Source organism: Saccostrea echinata, unplaced genomic scaffold (assembly GCF_033153115.1).
Source record: "Saccostrea echinata isolate AGI-Se365-2 ecotype Australia unplaced genomic scaffold, CSIRO_AGI_Sech_v1 ptg000002l, whole genome shotgun sequence".
NCBI classification, from domain to species: domain Eukaryota; kingdom Metazoa; phylum Mollusca; class Bivalvia; order Ostreida; family Ostreidae; genus Saccostrea; species Saccostrea echinata.
The window spans coordinates 7,112,501-7,129,435 of NW_026889751.1; the positions used below are offsets into that span (position 1 = coordinate 7,112,501).

General features: G+C 33.4%; 2 protein-coding genes across 2 annotated transcripts in view; one reads left to right on the forward strand and one right to left on the reverse strand.

The window, feature by feature from the left end:
* The window catches only part of LOC133206313 (uncharacterized), a 20,257-nt gene extending 11,585 nt beyond the window's left edge, over nucleotides 1-8,672 (reverse strand). Inside the window, exons 1-3 of the mRNA XM_061342271.1 lie at nucleotides 8,393-8,672; nucleotides 1,700-1,783; nucleotides 604-694 (exon numbers count right to left, since the gene is read on the reverse strand). The gene's annotated coding sequence lies outside the window, so the exon portion shown is untranslated. The remainder of the gene's footprint in view (nucleotides 1-603; nucleotides 695-1,699; nucleotides 1,784-8,392) is intronic.
* A 204-nt stretch (nucleotides 8,673-8,876) lies between these two features.
* LOC133206332 (5-demethoxyubiquinone hydroxylase, mitochondrial-like) lies at nucleotides 8,877-16,590 on the forward strand. Its single transcript, XM_061342291.1, has 7 exons — nucleotides 8,877-8,977; nucleotides 9,174-9,455; nucleotides 11,598-11,712; nucleotides 12,000-12,084; nucleotides 12,314-12,368; nucleotides 15,208-15,276; nucleotides 16,361-16,590. The coding sequence occupies exons 2-7, from the start codon at nucleotides 9,270-9,272 to the stop codon at nucleotides 16,436-16,438; spliced, it is 588 nt and encodes a 195-aa protein (XP_061198275.1). The 5' UTR covers nucleotides 8,877-8,977; nucleotides 9,174-9,269; the 3' UTR covers nucleotides 16,439-16,590.
* The last annotated feature ends 345 nt before the right edge of the window (nucleotides 16,591-16,935 follow it).

A 16,935-nucleotide genomic window follows, 5' to 3' on the forward strand; every position in this document is an offset into this window, starting at 1 on the left:
GGTGAGCTAAAAATATTGCATTATTTTTAGTAATAACTGTAAACCCTAATAACATATTTTTTATGCATATATACCTATTTCTATCAAAAACATGTTTTCAGAATAATTAGAAATTACAACATTATTGCAAGATGCATCATTTATTTGATCAGCTCCTGCTATTACCAGGGGTAATCATATGGAGTAAGAGCAGGAAAAAAAACCCATTACTTGTGATGATGTAAAATTTTGCAATTATTGACAAGTTACTACATGTTTTATACTGTACATGTAAGTTTCATTTCTCTTTGACATTCAAATACAATTTTCTGTAAATATATACATGGCTAGACCTTAATTAAACCATGAACAAAGTATGATGTTGATTCAAATTTTAAAGCTCTACTTCAGAAAATTACTACTGCTTTCAAGGAAATTAAATAAACAAAAATACAGTCACAATTAAAGAATGTAATGGAAAACACCATTAAAAGTTTGTCATTTGCATTAAATTTGCAATTTTCACTTGCTAATTATTAATACATTGTATTGAAAGAACATCAAATGAAACAGATACTTTCTTGATACATAAATAAACAAGCAGTTTTGTATGTATGTACTTACTAAATAAGTAGCAAGAAACCTTTAAGTCAGAGTTTCCTGGTGATGAAGGTTGTTATCAAGTGATCAGTGCAGGATTTCAATGTCAAGTCATCTATGATAAAGAATATATGATATAACTAACTATAAACTAGATATTAAAACACATATATTTATAGACCTCTTACGCAGGGCAAAGTACAGATATGCATAAATATTACCTAGCTGCCACTAAGTTTATCTCAAAGTCAAAGTGTCAACAGAAAAGTCTGTGATAATTGAAATACCTTATTAAACAAAATTTCCAAATACAAGATATTAGCATTAGGTTAATTTGTTTTCAAGATGTGATATACAAGTTTTCAATATATATGTGTTTATTATTGCCTTCTGCATACTGTTATTAGTGCAAATATTATAAGATTTCAAAAAAAAAAATATAATAAAGATGACATTGAAAACTAATCAAAAAGCATGTTATAAAAATGCAATAAAATCAAAGCAAATTAATTAATAATTAGAGGTGCATATATAAGCTAAGAGACAGATTCCCCAAGTTGATTTCAACCCTGGGTTGGGATGGAGTGAGCATATCCTTATAAAAATTTCTCTGTGCTTTCCATATGATATAAACTAAACTGTTAATTTACTTATTTCATGTTATTTTATAATGTATATTTTACATAGAGTGTCCCCTTTACTGTATATAAATTAAATAATAGGCACTGAAACCTTACCAAGTGAAGTGTAAATTTCTACTTCAATGAAATATTATAACATCACAATCCTATTATGTTTAATGTTGCCTACATAATGTCATAAGTATGATGTCATAATGTAACTCATTTAAATATTTTCAAATCCACTGTTAAGCGATGGGGCGAAAAAAGTGCTATGGATTAAAGTTTGAGTCATTTAAATTGGATTATATATATATATATATATATATATATATATATATATATATATATATATATATACACATGTATATATATATATATATATATATATATATATATATATATATATATATATATAGCACTACTGCATGACATAATTTTCTTGTTTTTCTATTTTTTGCAAAGCTTAATCATCAATGAGAAAAAAAGGACAAATTTACCTCAAAACTGCACTTCGTACATGTTTTCCACACTCATTACATGATCAGGTCTTTTCTGTGGCAGCAAGTTCTCCACATGTAAAACTGCAAAATAAATACATAATACATCCATGAAAAGTAGGATTTCAAAATAAATTTGCTACAGGTGAAATATTTGTATCTCTTGGAGCTTTAATCCAGTGGTTCATACCAACAGGTAAGATAACAAAATTTTGTCAAATATTCATCTCCAAGGGCTTATGTAATGTCCCATAACTTAAATGTTCAACTTATCACACTAAATGTTTATATAGCTTTGTTGTAATACAACTGTGACCTTCTCAACTTTTAAGTCTTAAAATAAATCTTAAATGAAGAAGACAGCATATCAAATCTTAAATGTATATTATCAATTAAACTGCACATTCATTGATGTATATCTAATATATATATTATATCATATACATTTACTTTATCCTCATAATTTGAGAGAGCTAAATATTTTACTGCCTTCTTCTTAATAAAAAAAAAACGCCAACAATTTTAAAATGAATGCTTAAACCACCATTGCTAATTAATATTTGTCTAATATTAGTGCATGACAGTATTAGTCCATGGCCTAATTATGTACTCGATTTTAAATACACTGTGAGTGAGTGAAATTTTTACACATTCAATACAATGTGTATCTTACAGAGATTATGCACTTCACAGTCATATAAATGATGTTTTCTAATGTTAGTTCCAAACATTTTTAAGGTATTGGAGCCAATTTAAATGCAAGCTGTCAAAACATAGACATGCAATAAAATGGAGAAAAGCATCTTGTAGTATGAGAGTTCTTCCCCCTGAAAGTGGGACATTCAAGTGGTGAAGAATGAATAACCTTTGACACCATCAGTCAATCAGAACACAGTATCTCTAAATCAGCCAATCAGAACACAATATGTCCAAATCAGCCAATCAGATCACATTATGTCAAAATCAGCCAATCAGATCACAATATCTCCATATCATCCAATCATGCAGAACACAATATCTCCAAATCAGCCAATCAGAACACAATATCTCCAAAGCAGCTAATCAGAACACAATATCTCCAAAGCAGCTAATCAGAACACAATATCTCCAAATCAGCCAATCAGAACACAATATCTCCAAAGCAGCTAATCAGAACACAATATCTCCATATCATCCAATCATGTAGAACAAAATATCTCCAAATCATTTTTTACCAGGTGATAGCTCATAGAAATCTAGACAAGATAATTGTTTGAAAAGCAGAAATAAAAGTTAATTTATTCATTAATTAAGAGAAAACAATTTCCCTGCAATATATAATGAAAACAATTGTACAGCAAAATCATACGTTTTTTTTTTTTTTTTGTTTAATCAGGCACATGCAGTTCTGATGTTTTGTTTGATCAAGTCTAATTGCATTATCAGGAAATTGTCAAACTTTTTGAAGCATTTAGAGGAAATAAAGAAGAGGTTACATATGCCACCTATAACAGCAAAGATTGTTCACCATTAGTTTCCCCACTTCATTAAACACTCATGTCTTATTTATCCTGCAATCTTACCCTAGTGTACAAACTCAGGAACTGCACTGATTGAAAATTTAATGTCTATATAATTGCAGGTTTTAATCTGCATCATCACTGTATAGGCAGCTAATGTGACAATATTTCTGGCTATATTGATTTCCAGCTTTTCATTGCACAACTTAATCCTCATATCCAAGATGAATCTGTGTATGCTGCACATAGTTTTTTTTTTTAATTCTCCTCATCTTCTTTGTAGATTTGATAAAATCTAGGTCAAACCAAGTTACCGGGTATAATGGGATCTGCAACAGAAGCTTTAAACCTTATCACAATATACTTACAGATGAGAAAAAAAAAATCACATATGGACTAGTTCCTAAAGCCTAAAAGTTCAAGGTACACCTTGCACAATTTATTTTAATTTCCAAACTCTCAAACATGCATGAGCAAAGAGGGATGGGAGGACATCGCGGTCATGCAACTACAACAATTCTGGAACTGTTTGCTCAAGAAACATTATTAAAACGAAGGGAAAATACAAAACCTGGGAGAAAAGAGGAAGAAAAATTAACTCATGCACATGCAAACATCTCCCTATGAGCTGTCTAACACCTGCACTTTGTGTGGCACCTGGGATTGCCACTTCAATATCAGTCTCAGCGCATACACAGCAACATTTATAATAATATTCAAAAAATAATCTTGTGTCCCTAGAATCTGGGGGATGGTATACTTTAAACCCTTTTAAAGATGAAACATTCAATGTAGAATTTATGCCTGATCAAAGTCTACTAAATAATCAGTGAACTTTTGGAAAAGCATAATACTGAACACAATGAAAATGATTAAGATGCAGTATTTCTTTTATGTACCAAAAGATTGTAACATATAAAATTTCATACTTTGAAAGGAGAGTCAGATTTATTGATGTTTCACATATGTAATCCTTGTGGCAAGACCTTCCTTTGGATACCAACAACTTTTACCCTTTGACCTTGACCTTGGAGTTTTGACCTACTTTTGGAAAACTTTAACCTTGGTCATAACTTTTGAACAGTTGGTGCTACAACTTTCATTCTTCACATGTGTATTCCTTGTGAGAAGACCTCATTAGATACCAACAATAAACCCATTGAATTTGACCTTGGAGTTTGACTAACTTTTGGAAAACCTTAACCTTTGCCATTACTTTTGAACAGTTGGTGCTAGGGCTTTCATACTTAATATATGTAAGCCTTGTGACAAGACCTTACTTTGGATACCAACAACTTTGACCCTTCGGCCTTGGAGTTTGACCTACTTTTGAAAAACTTTAACCTTGACCATATCTTTTGCACAGTTGGTGCTAGGGCTTTGATATTTCGCATGTGTATTTCTTGTGAGAAGACCTTTCCTTGAACACCATTAATTTTGACCATTTGACCTTGACCTTGATTTTTGACTTACTTTTGAAAAACTTTAACCTTTTTCATATCTTTTCAATGGTTTCTGCAAGGGCTTTCATATTTCACAGGTATATTCTTCAGGACAAGACCTTACTTTGGGTACCAACATATTTGTTTTGCATTTGAGAAAGTTTAACCTTCGCTATAAGTTGCCATACGGGGGCATCAGTGTTTCACAACACATTTTGTTTGTTTATGTAACTCCCTAACATGATGACTTGTGCATATATACATGTATTGATGTACAATATGTTATATTTTACAACATGAAAAAGCATCATATTCAAAAGTAGTCTCATTAAGAAATATAAAGTGAACTAGCTTCCCTCAATCAATGTAATCTCTTCAGTGCAGTGAGTGAACCACTCTCAACTGCAGCAATATAATGTGCTCACAGTTTTATCTCACTACAGTAAAACACACTTATAGTGAACACGCTTATAATGAATTGACACTAACAGCGAAGTGGTTTTCATTCCCTGTGACCTTAAAATATATTGTGAACTAATGGGTATAACAAATTATGTTTTTAATGAAGCAAAATTATCCATCCCTGGCACTTCTTTATAAGCGTGTTTTACTGTAATTGCAACAAAGTAGAGGGAACTAAGTTTTTATCAAATTTTCTAATGTCAAAGTAACCTTATTCTCAATGTTGATTGCTTTCTCTAAGGTGTATAGATATTTAAGTATTAAGTTACAAACTGAAGAAATTAATAAGAAAAGATCAAAGGTTAAGATCAAGAAAAAAAAAGTCAATATAATAAAATAAAATTTTGTCACAGCTGGCTGCATTCTTCATTGTTGTATAAACATGATAAAATTAGAATTCCTAACTGTGTTCAAGAAAAAGGCTAAATGCACAAAATAAACAAGATGCCGATGGGCCACAATGCTCACCTGAGTCACTTTAGCCCTGTTGTTTTGCATCAGATAAATTTCCCCAAAATACATGTATTCTTCTGTATTTTTGATCACCTTTTGTGGCCCAACCCTATATAAGGGGGCTGTGATATAAACAAAATTGGATCTACACTACCACAGAATGCTTCCATATTTAAATATGATTCATCATGGATTTGCTCTTGAGGAGTTTTAAAGATTTTTGCATGTATGACTCCAAGGGGTCATGATTTGAATAATTTAGAATCTACATTTCCTCAGGAAGCTTCCACATATGATTCAGCTTTTTTGGTCCTGTGGTTCTTGAGAAGAACATTTTTAAAGATTTTACCTATATATTTCAATGTACATGTAAAACTTCCCTATTGTGGCCCCACCCCATCCCCTGGGGCCATGATTTGAACAATTTAGAATCTACACTACCTCAGGAAGCTTCCAAATATCTGGTCCAGTGTATGGTTCTTGAGAAGAAGATTTTTTTAATGACCCAACCCTATTTGCTTTTCTTGATTATCTACCCTTGGAGGGGGGCTTGGCCCTTCATTTTAACAATTTAGAATCCCCTTCACCCACTGATGCTTTGTACCAACTTTGGTTAAAACTGGCCCAGTGGTTCGATCTTCAGAAGAAGTTGAAAATGGGAAAAGTTTACAGACGGACAGACAGCTAGACGGACGGATGGACGCCAGATAATGGGCAATCCGAAAAGCTCACTTGAGCTTTCATCTCAGGTGAGTAAAAAAAAAAAATTAATTTAAAAAATCAAAATCAAAATGAATACCAAAACTTTAACAAAAAGACTCCCTCCCTTCCTCCCCCCCCCCAAAAAAAAACTCAAGAAAATAAGATTAAGAGAAATTATGAATTCAATTTTCAAGGGAAAAAGCTGTTTAACTTGCAGGATTTTTTTTTTTTGGGGGGGGGGGGGGGGAGGGGTAATTTATCTTTTTTGAAAAACTACTGTATGAGTAGATTTTCCCAAAAAGACAGATATAAGATGGAAATGATGATCCCTATGAATATGTAGGCAATACAGTATAAGCAAGGTTGAAGGCATTGGGATCAAAGGTCAAGGTTCCAGGATTTTCCACTGCCCCATGTACAGCCAAATTTAGGACCTATTCCCATGCAATTGCAAAATCCCTCCCTTTTTTTCTAAAAATGAACAGTGTGTGCTCAATTTTCAAATGCACAAAATCTAAAGCAAGCTGTAAGTGGCCAGAATATGTTAAAACTTTAGCATGGTTACTTGGTCTGAAATCAATGGAATGACTAAAATTTAAAAAAAAAAACAAACCATGGTCCTGTTGATGACTGAAAGTTAATTGGTCTAAACATGTTAAATATCAGGATTGAAAGTTAAATAAAAGATCAAATATATTCATCATTTGTCATGTTTGTGTTTATTTCCTTAAGATTGTTATGCAATGTAATTTCCCAATAAGGCCAAACAAAAAAATATGTGTGGTTCCGGTTACACTCCCAAAAAAATCAGGGTAGGTAGGTAGGGATTTTTTCTTTTTTTTTTTTTTTTTTAACAAAATGATTTTCTTAATTTTTTCTAAATAATACCTATCACTGCTTTGCAAATGGCATTTAGATGTGGTGTGATAATATACTAGTCAATATTGGTAGGGGACACCTACATGCTAGCTTGCTTTGGATTTAACACTATTAAACACTTGCACTATGTTTTGCAAGGAGGCCGTCATTGCTGAAACTAAAACTTAAACTGGAGCCATTGACGGAAATCGGGGGAAATTCTGGAAAAAATATGAAAATTGCCAAAAAAAAAGTTTAGGGTCGGGGGTATAAAATAGGGAAGGTCGGGTAACCGGAACCATACATATTTTTTTATTTGGCCTAATTAAGTGATCAAATGTCATTAAATTTTCAATTCCAAGGGCCTATTGGTCCCATTCCAAAATTGAGTGGAAAATTCCTGATTTAGGTTAAAAATTATGACACACTTGAACTGCTCTCCATTAATTTAGCTTTATAATAATTATAATAACTAGTTAAAAAAATGTCACTCAGCTTGTTATGTATTGAGCATGTTGATTTGCCAAAAAGTGATCTATTAACTATAATCTACTGATTTTAAGTACTGATCAACTGAAACATATTTGCTCTTCCTCATCTTGAAGTAAATGTTTTTGGTTGACATGAACGTTTACTAATTGCTCTTGAAATTTCAATTTGGAAAATTTCAAATATACTTTTTTCTGCTGTTTTTATATCTTTAATCTATATTCAAGCAACTCTGAAGATCTTAAATCGTTTCAGATTTTAAGATTTGTTGGAATTAACTGACCATCACACATGGCCACTCTTTGTGAATATATATACATATATGCTTATGTTTACATTAATTAGCAATGGACGGTAAAATTTCTGAGGATGACCTCTGAAGTGGGTCGAGCTCAATACCTTCCACCTTAGTCATCAATGATCATGACCCTTCCTATACAATGATGGCGTAATACCAAAAGGTTTCTAATGGTCGACCTTGTCTGAATGATTTTGTATATTAACCCACCTGTGTGTACTATATATATGTGCACAGGTATAATTAGGTATATATGGACTGTTCAATGAAAGCACTTTCTCCTTAATATACTGTATTCTAGGGTTTAAAGTCCAGTGTTTCCTGGTTTCGCTTTAATTATGAAAATGATTAAATAATGATACATAAACATTGTCAACGAACTTTGTAAATTTTTTTTAAACCTTAGATATTTTCTCTAAGTCTATTAAATAAAATTAAACTGAATCACAATTTTATAATATTCTTTTCTAATGTTACATAATTCGCTTACCTTTAGGCGCAGTCTTTATGTCAATGGATTGATCTTTACAGAGTCAGCTGTTCTCCAGCTCCATTCATAAAAAGAATACCTCGAGCTCCCTCAACTAATTAGCATATTCGTGGAATTCTAAAAATGATATTTGCTTCTTGTGCGCATAATAACTTCCTCTAATAATTTCCGAGTAAAGTCTTAAGACAAATGAAGAATGACAATAAAGAACTCCAATCTGATGAAACATTTAAATCTCCTCCAAAAATCGAAGATACATGTCAACTTCTATTATGACGGGGTCGATAAATATAAACAAATGATATGATTGGTCAATATTTTAAGTGATATAAATACACAAATATTTCATTTTTTTAACTTAAAAAATCAGAATGTAAGAAGAATTTTTAAAAGATATTTCAGTGTGAAATATCTCCCTACTGTGATGGAAAAGCAATGATCTTAAAGTAAAAGAAATTCTGTGCGAGCCTTCACGTTTACTTTCATTCTTACGTACGTGAGAGCAGACGTGTCGGTCACGCACTTACGAAACAAGTTCCTATTTTCTTAACGCAGAAAATGTGAGAACGTCAGGTCCAGCAAAAGGTAAACAAGTGAGGTCTAAACCTAAAATATCAGAATCAGGGACATGCGAGAATTTGCAAAAGGTTGAACATTTATACTGAGAAAATTCGGTCGAATGACATGAAAGAGTGAATTTCATCATTTGATCATATTAATAATAGTATTATTATAAGACCGAGAAGAAGTAGTTGATTTATATTTTTTTTTATAATTCCAGAACACAGACTCATTGACTGGTAGGCGTGATACAGTGAGAATCTTTAAGAGTACACCACCCTGGAGCTTATGTAAGCAATTAAATCAACTTTGAAACATGTCTTTCCCTCTACTTTGCCAAATTGGCATAAGGCGCATCAGCCAACGTGCCAGAGATGAGAAAACCAGAAAACTTCTCAGTCGCATAATCAGGGTAGATCAAGCAGGAGAATTGGGAGCTGATCGGATTTATGCAGGACAAATTGCCGTCTTGGGCAAGACCTCTGTTGGACCCATAATACAAGTGAATACAACATAATTTTTCTTAATGTAAAAACTGATTCATCTATCAAGGGAGTAATATATCAGATGTTGAAATCTTTAGGATGAGGATGAGGGCATAGTTATAATTAACAAATACTTGAGAGAAGTAAATCATTTTATTAACAAAACTATAACTGCATTAAATATAGGTCTAGCTACTGTGTAATCACTAATTATCATGATATGAAGAGACTAACGAATGCTTGTCCTCCATGAAATTTAAAACTTTGTACATACAACAACTCAACACTTCTTCAACCATGAAATCAATTATGTCCCCATGAATCAATTTTTTTTTCTTCAAACCATGAAAATTTGACCCCATAAAAATATAATTTGTAATATTAGAGTATTAAGCTATTCATAAAAGCTTGATAAAGCTATTTATTTGCAGTTTTTCACAAATATTTTATGTAAGAAATAGACAAAATGTTGTATATTAGCATATGACTATTCATATATGTACAATATGAACTATCAAAAAAGCAACCCTAACCAAAGATAGTTCTAACATTGTAGTTTTGAATGCTTTTAAGTATAACATATATCTCCATTGTTTGGATAACTTTACACCACACTTCGCATTACGCTGAATTATTACTAGTCAATTGTTTTTTTGATCAGAATATGTGAGTTCCGAGATTGTAACTCTCCAACGATAGAGACGCAAAAAAGTATTCATATCAGCATGGAAGTGGGACAGATTGTAGATGTAGACAAACCTGCATATAAATGAATGATGGCTAGAGCTTTTAAAATTCATTTAATGTTATAGTAAAATGATAATGTCGAACAGAAACTTGCGTATTGACCACCTTTATAATTTATTTTAAGAAGTAACTGTGTGGTCACAAATCGATTGCTATATACTAGCTGGTACACCTGTACATGTATATCCCCTAAAGTTTTAAAACTTTGAGTACAAAATTTCTCAAGGAGACACAATTTGATGAGCAATTTTTACATGCTTGTTTTCCACTAGAGCTCAAAGTTCTCATTGCACCAATGTGCAACTTTTTGTACATGCTGAAAAACTAACAAATTTAAGTAAATAATATGATAAAATAGCTAATTAAAAAGAGCTATAGGGCTAATTCAAGCTATATAGCTTAATCAAGAAAATTTGCTGGATCTGATAAATAACAACCATTTCATTTTCCATAAAATGCTAAGACGTTGACACACATAAACTTTTGTACCCTGTATTTTCTTTTAAAAAAAAGCTCTCTATAACTTAGAGTTTCTGAATTTATCAGATAAACCTCTAGCAATTCTGAAAAATGCAGTTTGCAGGCCAGTTAACTTTTTCAGATAGGTCAATTCTGTGCTATCTCATTCTATTAACTTTCTTTAACATGAGTAAATTTTTAAACATTTTTAGCTTTGTCTGTGAAATGGCTGGACCAATTTTAACTGATTGTTTGATACATATACCGGGTACAATAGCTTCTGTGGATAAAGAGAAAACAAAAACTATAAATTTCTTTGTCTAACCCCCCCTCCCCCCATTCCCCTTTTGGGCCATAGGGATGGGACCATAATGATCAAAATTCCTACAATCTTCAAAAATCATCTTTTTTATTCTGGGAAATCTAGCAAGAAAAAGTGTTTACTTGTCAGATTATAATTAGCAGTTTGCCCTATATCAAAGTGTAGAATTGAAGGCCTTAGGTTTCTGTGGTTCAGGCCCTAAGGTGGGACTAAGTTGGTTGTAAATTGAAAATATGTAAGTTGAACCTTAATGAATTTTTTTACTCACTGACATCTAACAGACAAATTGATTGCTTGATTATAATGAGCTGCGCTAGCCCTCATCCAAAATTTTGAAATTTTTACCCTCTGGATCCCTGTTTCAGTGAAGCTCAGTATATGTAGATCATATTGAAAATTATCATACAGTGTACGTTTGAAAAACTTATTTTTTTTCCTGGACATTAAGCAAACAAATTTTATGCATGGTGGCAATAAGCTGTTTGCCCTTTACCAAATCGTAAAATGTGTGTCTCTGGGTTGCATGTGGCTACTTGAACATTCATCTAAGATTAAGCTTCATGAATATGATAGTGAACTTAGAGTCCTCATAAATTTGAAACATTCATATCAACTCTTTATTTGACTGTAGGAGATGAAAGAGCAAGAACAGGAACATCTGGAGACATTTAATCATTTGATTGTGGAGAAGAGGGTGAGACCCACAGCTCTGCTACCTCTCTGGAATGTTGCTGGATTTGTCCTAGGTGGAGATCTGATAATAATTTTTTTCCTAAAATACTTTAGTTGAGATTTTAAAACTTTGGCATTTTTCTCAACAATGAAGAAATAATATAATTATCCAGATTTTCAATGCACAGACTTTTGTTATGTCAGTAATCTCCTCATTTTGTTAAAGTTAACAGTTTAGATACTGTATTGTCTAGCAGTCAGATTCTTTTTCCAGGAAATAAAGATATTTGATTTACCTGTCATAAATGTTTAATGGACTTTCAGATGGCACAAGATATAAGTTGCATTGACTTTATCATAGGTGCAGGAACAGCCATGCTGGGTAAGGAAGGAGCAATGGCATGTACAGTGGCTGTCGAGTCTGTGATAGGGGAACATTATAACAGGTAAAGATTTACAGAAACTTGTAGATAGTCATGTAAAAGATGCAAACATGTATTGGTAATTGCTACTTGTACATTGTAAATCTATATATATATGTCAACATATAAATGTTTTACTTTGAAAGTAATCAGAAAGTATAAATACATTTACGGTACATTAGTTGTTCTTCCTCTTGCTCAACCATTCTTTGGTCATTTTCTTAGTGATAATTAATCTGTATTTTGTCATCAGTCAGATTAGAGATCTGATGGAGGATGATCCAGAGAAACACAAAGATCTGATACAGGTGAGATGTGGATTACATACTGAATTGAAAAACAAAAGGCCCAGGGGCCACATCGCTCACGTGAGCACTTTGGCTAGGAAAAAGCAGAAATCAGTATTGAGAAGTTTGAATATAAAAGTGGTTCGGAAGGGGGGGGGGGGGGGTTATAATTTGAACAAGCTTAAATTTAACACATAGTTGCCTTAATATATTCTTTATATTCCTTTGTATAACTATAATCCCCTGTTATGGCCCCTCTATGATGCTTTTTAGGTCACCTGAGTTTACTCAGGTGACCTATTGCTATCTGTTTTCGTCCGTCGGCGTGCGTCGTCCGTCGTGCGTTAACATTTGAACATTTTCAGCTTCTTCTCTGGAACCACTGAACCAAATTCAACCAAATTTGGCACATAGCATCTATATGTGAAGGGGAGTAAAAATTGTGAAATTCATGACCCCTACCCCCCTGGGGCCTGAGGGGTGGGGCTAAAACCATCAGAATTAATGCAATCTTTAAAAATCTTCTTCTTTACTCCTGGGCATCAAGCAAGCAAACTGTTGGCATGAATGTAATAAGCATTGAGCCCTCTACCTAAATTGTGAAATTTATGGCCCCAGGGTCAGGGGTTCTGGTGCTAGGGTGGGGCTCTGTTGAATATGTAGTGAAAAGCATTATTCTTAAAAAATCTTCTCCTCTGCTCTTGAGTATTTAGGAAACAAACAATATGCATAGTTATGATGAGGAAAGGTGTCTCTTCTAAAATTGTGAATTTCATGGCCCCAGGGTCAGGGGTTCTGGTGTTAGGGCTGGTATCTAATGATTATATAGTGAAAATGCATTAATTATTCAAAAATCTTCTCCTCTGCTCCTGGGTATTAAGCCGATGAACTAAGTACATAGTTATGATGAGAAAAAGTGCCTCTTCCAAAATTGTGAATTTCATGGCCCTAGGGTCAGGGGTTCTGGTGTTAGGGTGGGGCTCTGTTGAATATATAGTGATAATGTATTATTTCTTTAAAAAGCTTCTTCTGTGCTCTTGGATATTATGAAAACAAAATAAATACATAGTTATGATGATGAAAGGTGCCTCTTCCAAAATTGTGAATTTCATGGCCCCAGGGTCAGGGGTTCTGGTGTTAGGGCAGCATTCTGTTGAATATACATGTATAGTGAAAATGCATTATTTCTTTTAAAAATCTTCTCTGATCCAGGGCAAACAAACTGAAGGCATAGTTATGATGAATAAGGGTGCCTATTCCTATGTTGTGAATTTCATGGCCCCTGGTCAGGGGTTCTGTTTTAGGGCGGGGCTCTAATGATTACATAGTAAAAATGCAATAATTCTTTGACAATCTTCTCCTTTTCTCCTGGGTAATAAGCCGATGAACTAAGAGTATAGTTATGATATGTAAGGGTGGCTGTTCCAAAATTGTGAAATTCATGGCCCCTAGGTCAGGGGTTCTGGTGTTAGGGTGGGGCTCTGTTGAATATATAGTGATAATGCATTATTTCTTTAAAAATCTTTTTCTTTGATCCTGGGTATTTAACAAACAAACCGATGCATAGTTATGATGAGTAAAGGTGCCTCTTCCAAAATTATGAATTTCATTGCCCCTGGGTCAGGGGTTCTGGTGTTAGGGTGGGGCTCTAATGATTACATAGTAAAAATGCAATAATTCTTTGAAAATCTTCTTCTTTTCTCCTGGGTATTAAGCTGATGAACTAAGAGTATTGTTATGATATGTAAGGATGCCTCTCCCAAAATTGTGAATTTTATGGCCCCTGCATCATGGTTCTGGTGTTAGGGCAGGGCTCTAATGATTACATAGTGAAAATGCATTAATTCTTTGATAATCCTCTGCTCTCTTTCTGGGTATTAAGTAAGCTTACTAAATGTAAAATTATGATGAGAAAGTGTGCCTCTTTCGAAATCGTGAATTTCATGGCCTCTGGTTTAAAACATGATTCCAATGTGGCGAAGTTGTTGCATGATACTCAGGTGACCTATAAGGCCCGTGGGCCTCTTGTATATATTTATGACCAATCATGGATTTGTTGGGAGGGGGTATGATTTGAACAAGCTTAAATATGACACATAATGGCTTTGCTGATTTAAAGATGAAAATTTTTTATTGATATATCCTTTATATTCCTTTGTGTAACTATGATCCCCTGTTATGGCCACTCTATTCTCCTTTGGGGGGGGGGGGGGGGTCATGACTTGAACAAATTTAAATCTACATTACCTTTTTGGATGCCTTTATATACTTATGACCAATTATGGTTTTGTTGTTCTTGTGAAGAATTTTAGAGATTTTTACTATGTTTTCCTATTTAAAACTTTGATCGCCCATTGTGGCCCCATCGTACCCCTGGAGGTCATGATTTGAACAAATTTGAATCTACACTATCTCACAATGATTCCACGTACATGTAAGTTTCATATTTTCAAGCATTATGGTTCTTGAGGAGAAGATTTTTAAATGATGCCATTAATTTTTCACGAAATCAAAATTATCTCCCCTTGGGAAAAGGCATGGCCCTTCATTTGAAAAAAATTTAATCCCTTTTACCAAAGGATACTTTGTGGCAAGTTTGGTTGAAATTGGCCCAGTGGTTCTTGAGAAAAAGATGAAAATGAGAAAAATTTATGACGATGACAGACAACGGACAAATTTTGATCAGAAAAGCTCACTTGAGCCTTCAGCTCAGGTGAGCTAAAAAACTGACATATTTATTGTATTTCTCATTCATGTACCAGAATAAAAGTAATGAAATACTGAACCAAAAAAGGAAAAAAATACATATTTGTTTGTACTAGTTTATAGGTAATAAAAGCTTTATTTTTTTCACCTTTAGAAATTGAGTAAATTCAGAGATGATGAACTTCATCATCATGACACTGGATTAGAACATGATGCAGAAAAGGTAAGGTGGATTTTGGTTTTAGTATTTACTGTGGCAATGAAATTCTTTTGCTATTTTTTTTTTTTAAAAGGGTCATGTTGCTTTGCACCTGTCATTTGGTTGGAATGCTGGTAGACCAAGTGTTGTTAACTCAATATCTTCAGAACTCTTTGCTTGACAGACATCAAACTTTTAACACTGGAAACCCCTGAAAAATGAATGACTCCTGTTGATTTTCAGGTCACAAGTCAAAAGTCAAGGGTCAAACTCTTAAGGAAAAATCTTGTTTGTTCAGTATCTTGATACACTGTATCTGAGAACCATTTGCTTGACAGACATCAACTCTGGTACATTGGTTCCTCTTGAAAAATGGATGACCTCTACTGATTTTGAAGTCACAAGGTCAAACATCAAGGGTCAAACTGACAAAAGGAAGATATTAACCATTCAATTTCTTGAGAATCCTTTGCTAGATAGACATGAAGCTTGGTACACCCGTTTCCATTGCAGAGTAGATGAACACTGTAAATTTGAGGTCACTAGGTCAAAGATCAAGAGTCAAATTGGACATATATTGACCACTCAATATCTTGAGAACCCTCTGCTTGTCAGACATCAGACTTGGGGTCCTGGTTCCCTTTAAGGAGTGAATGACCCCTATTAATATTGAAGTCACAAGATCAGTGGTCAAACTGAAAGTAGGAATACACTGACTGTTCAATATCTTGTAAACCCTTTGCCCGACAAGCATCAAACTGGTACATTAATTCTCCTTAAAGAGTAGATGACCCCTTTGGCTCATGGGGTCATAAGGTCAAAAGTCTAAAGGAAGAAATTACCTACTCCAAATCTTGAGAACCCTTTGCTGGGCAGATTATATTTCACTATCATTAGAAACATTCTAAATTTAAAGTTGTTCCCTTTCTAAAATTGCCACATGTGGGCATTTTTGTCTCTCAAATTAACCTGTCTTGTTTTAACTTTTTTTTTCAAAATGGGTATGAAAATTTAAAAAAAAAATTTTGCAGTACCAATTATTTTTTGAGTAGCACAATTTTTAATATAATGAAAGCACTTGCAAAGCCTTTTTTCTTCTTTTTTATAGGCACCAATGTATGAAGCTCTTTCACAGGTTATAAAGGTTGGATGTTATGGAGCAATTTGGTTATCTGAAAGAATATGAAGTTGAAATTACAGTGCAGATGAAACATTTCATATATACATGTATGTGTTGAATGTTTCATATTATCTGAGAGACAGTGAGAAATAATGACAGTAAATATGGTGTACTAGTAACTTGTTTTGTTGAAAATTAAATAAACAGATTTTGTCTAGTCTTGCATCTTTGTTTTCATTACAAAACTTCATGAATTAAATGGATTTTTCATTGGCATCTGGCTTTTTATGTGCCTCATCTTTTGCCAGGCTTTCCTGTCTCTGTTAAATAGCTTTTTCAATCATATCTTTCACTGTTGGATAGTGGTGGCTTCATTTTGAAATTATATTTCTTTTCATAGTCAAATCATGTTCAGATCATACTTTACACACTGAGAAGCTGAGGACCATCAAACCTGGGTTATTCGATGTACAATAATATGTATCTTGGGTAGCAGCTGTATAGGTTGGCATTCTATAGTTTCACGTACATTATAGAGAACTGCATCAACATTATGCCAATGC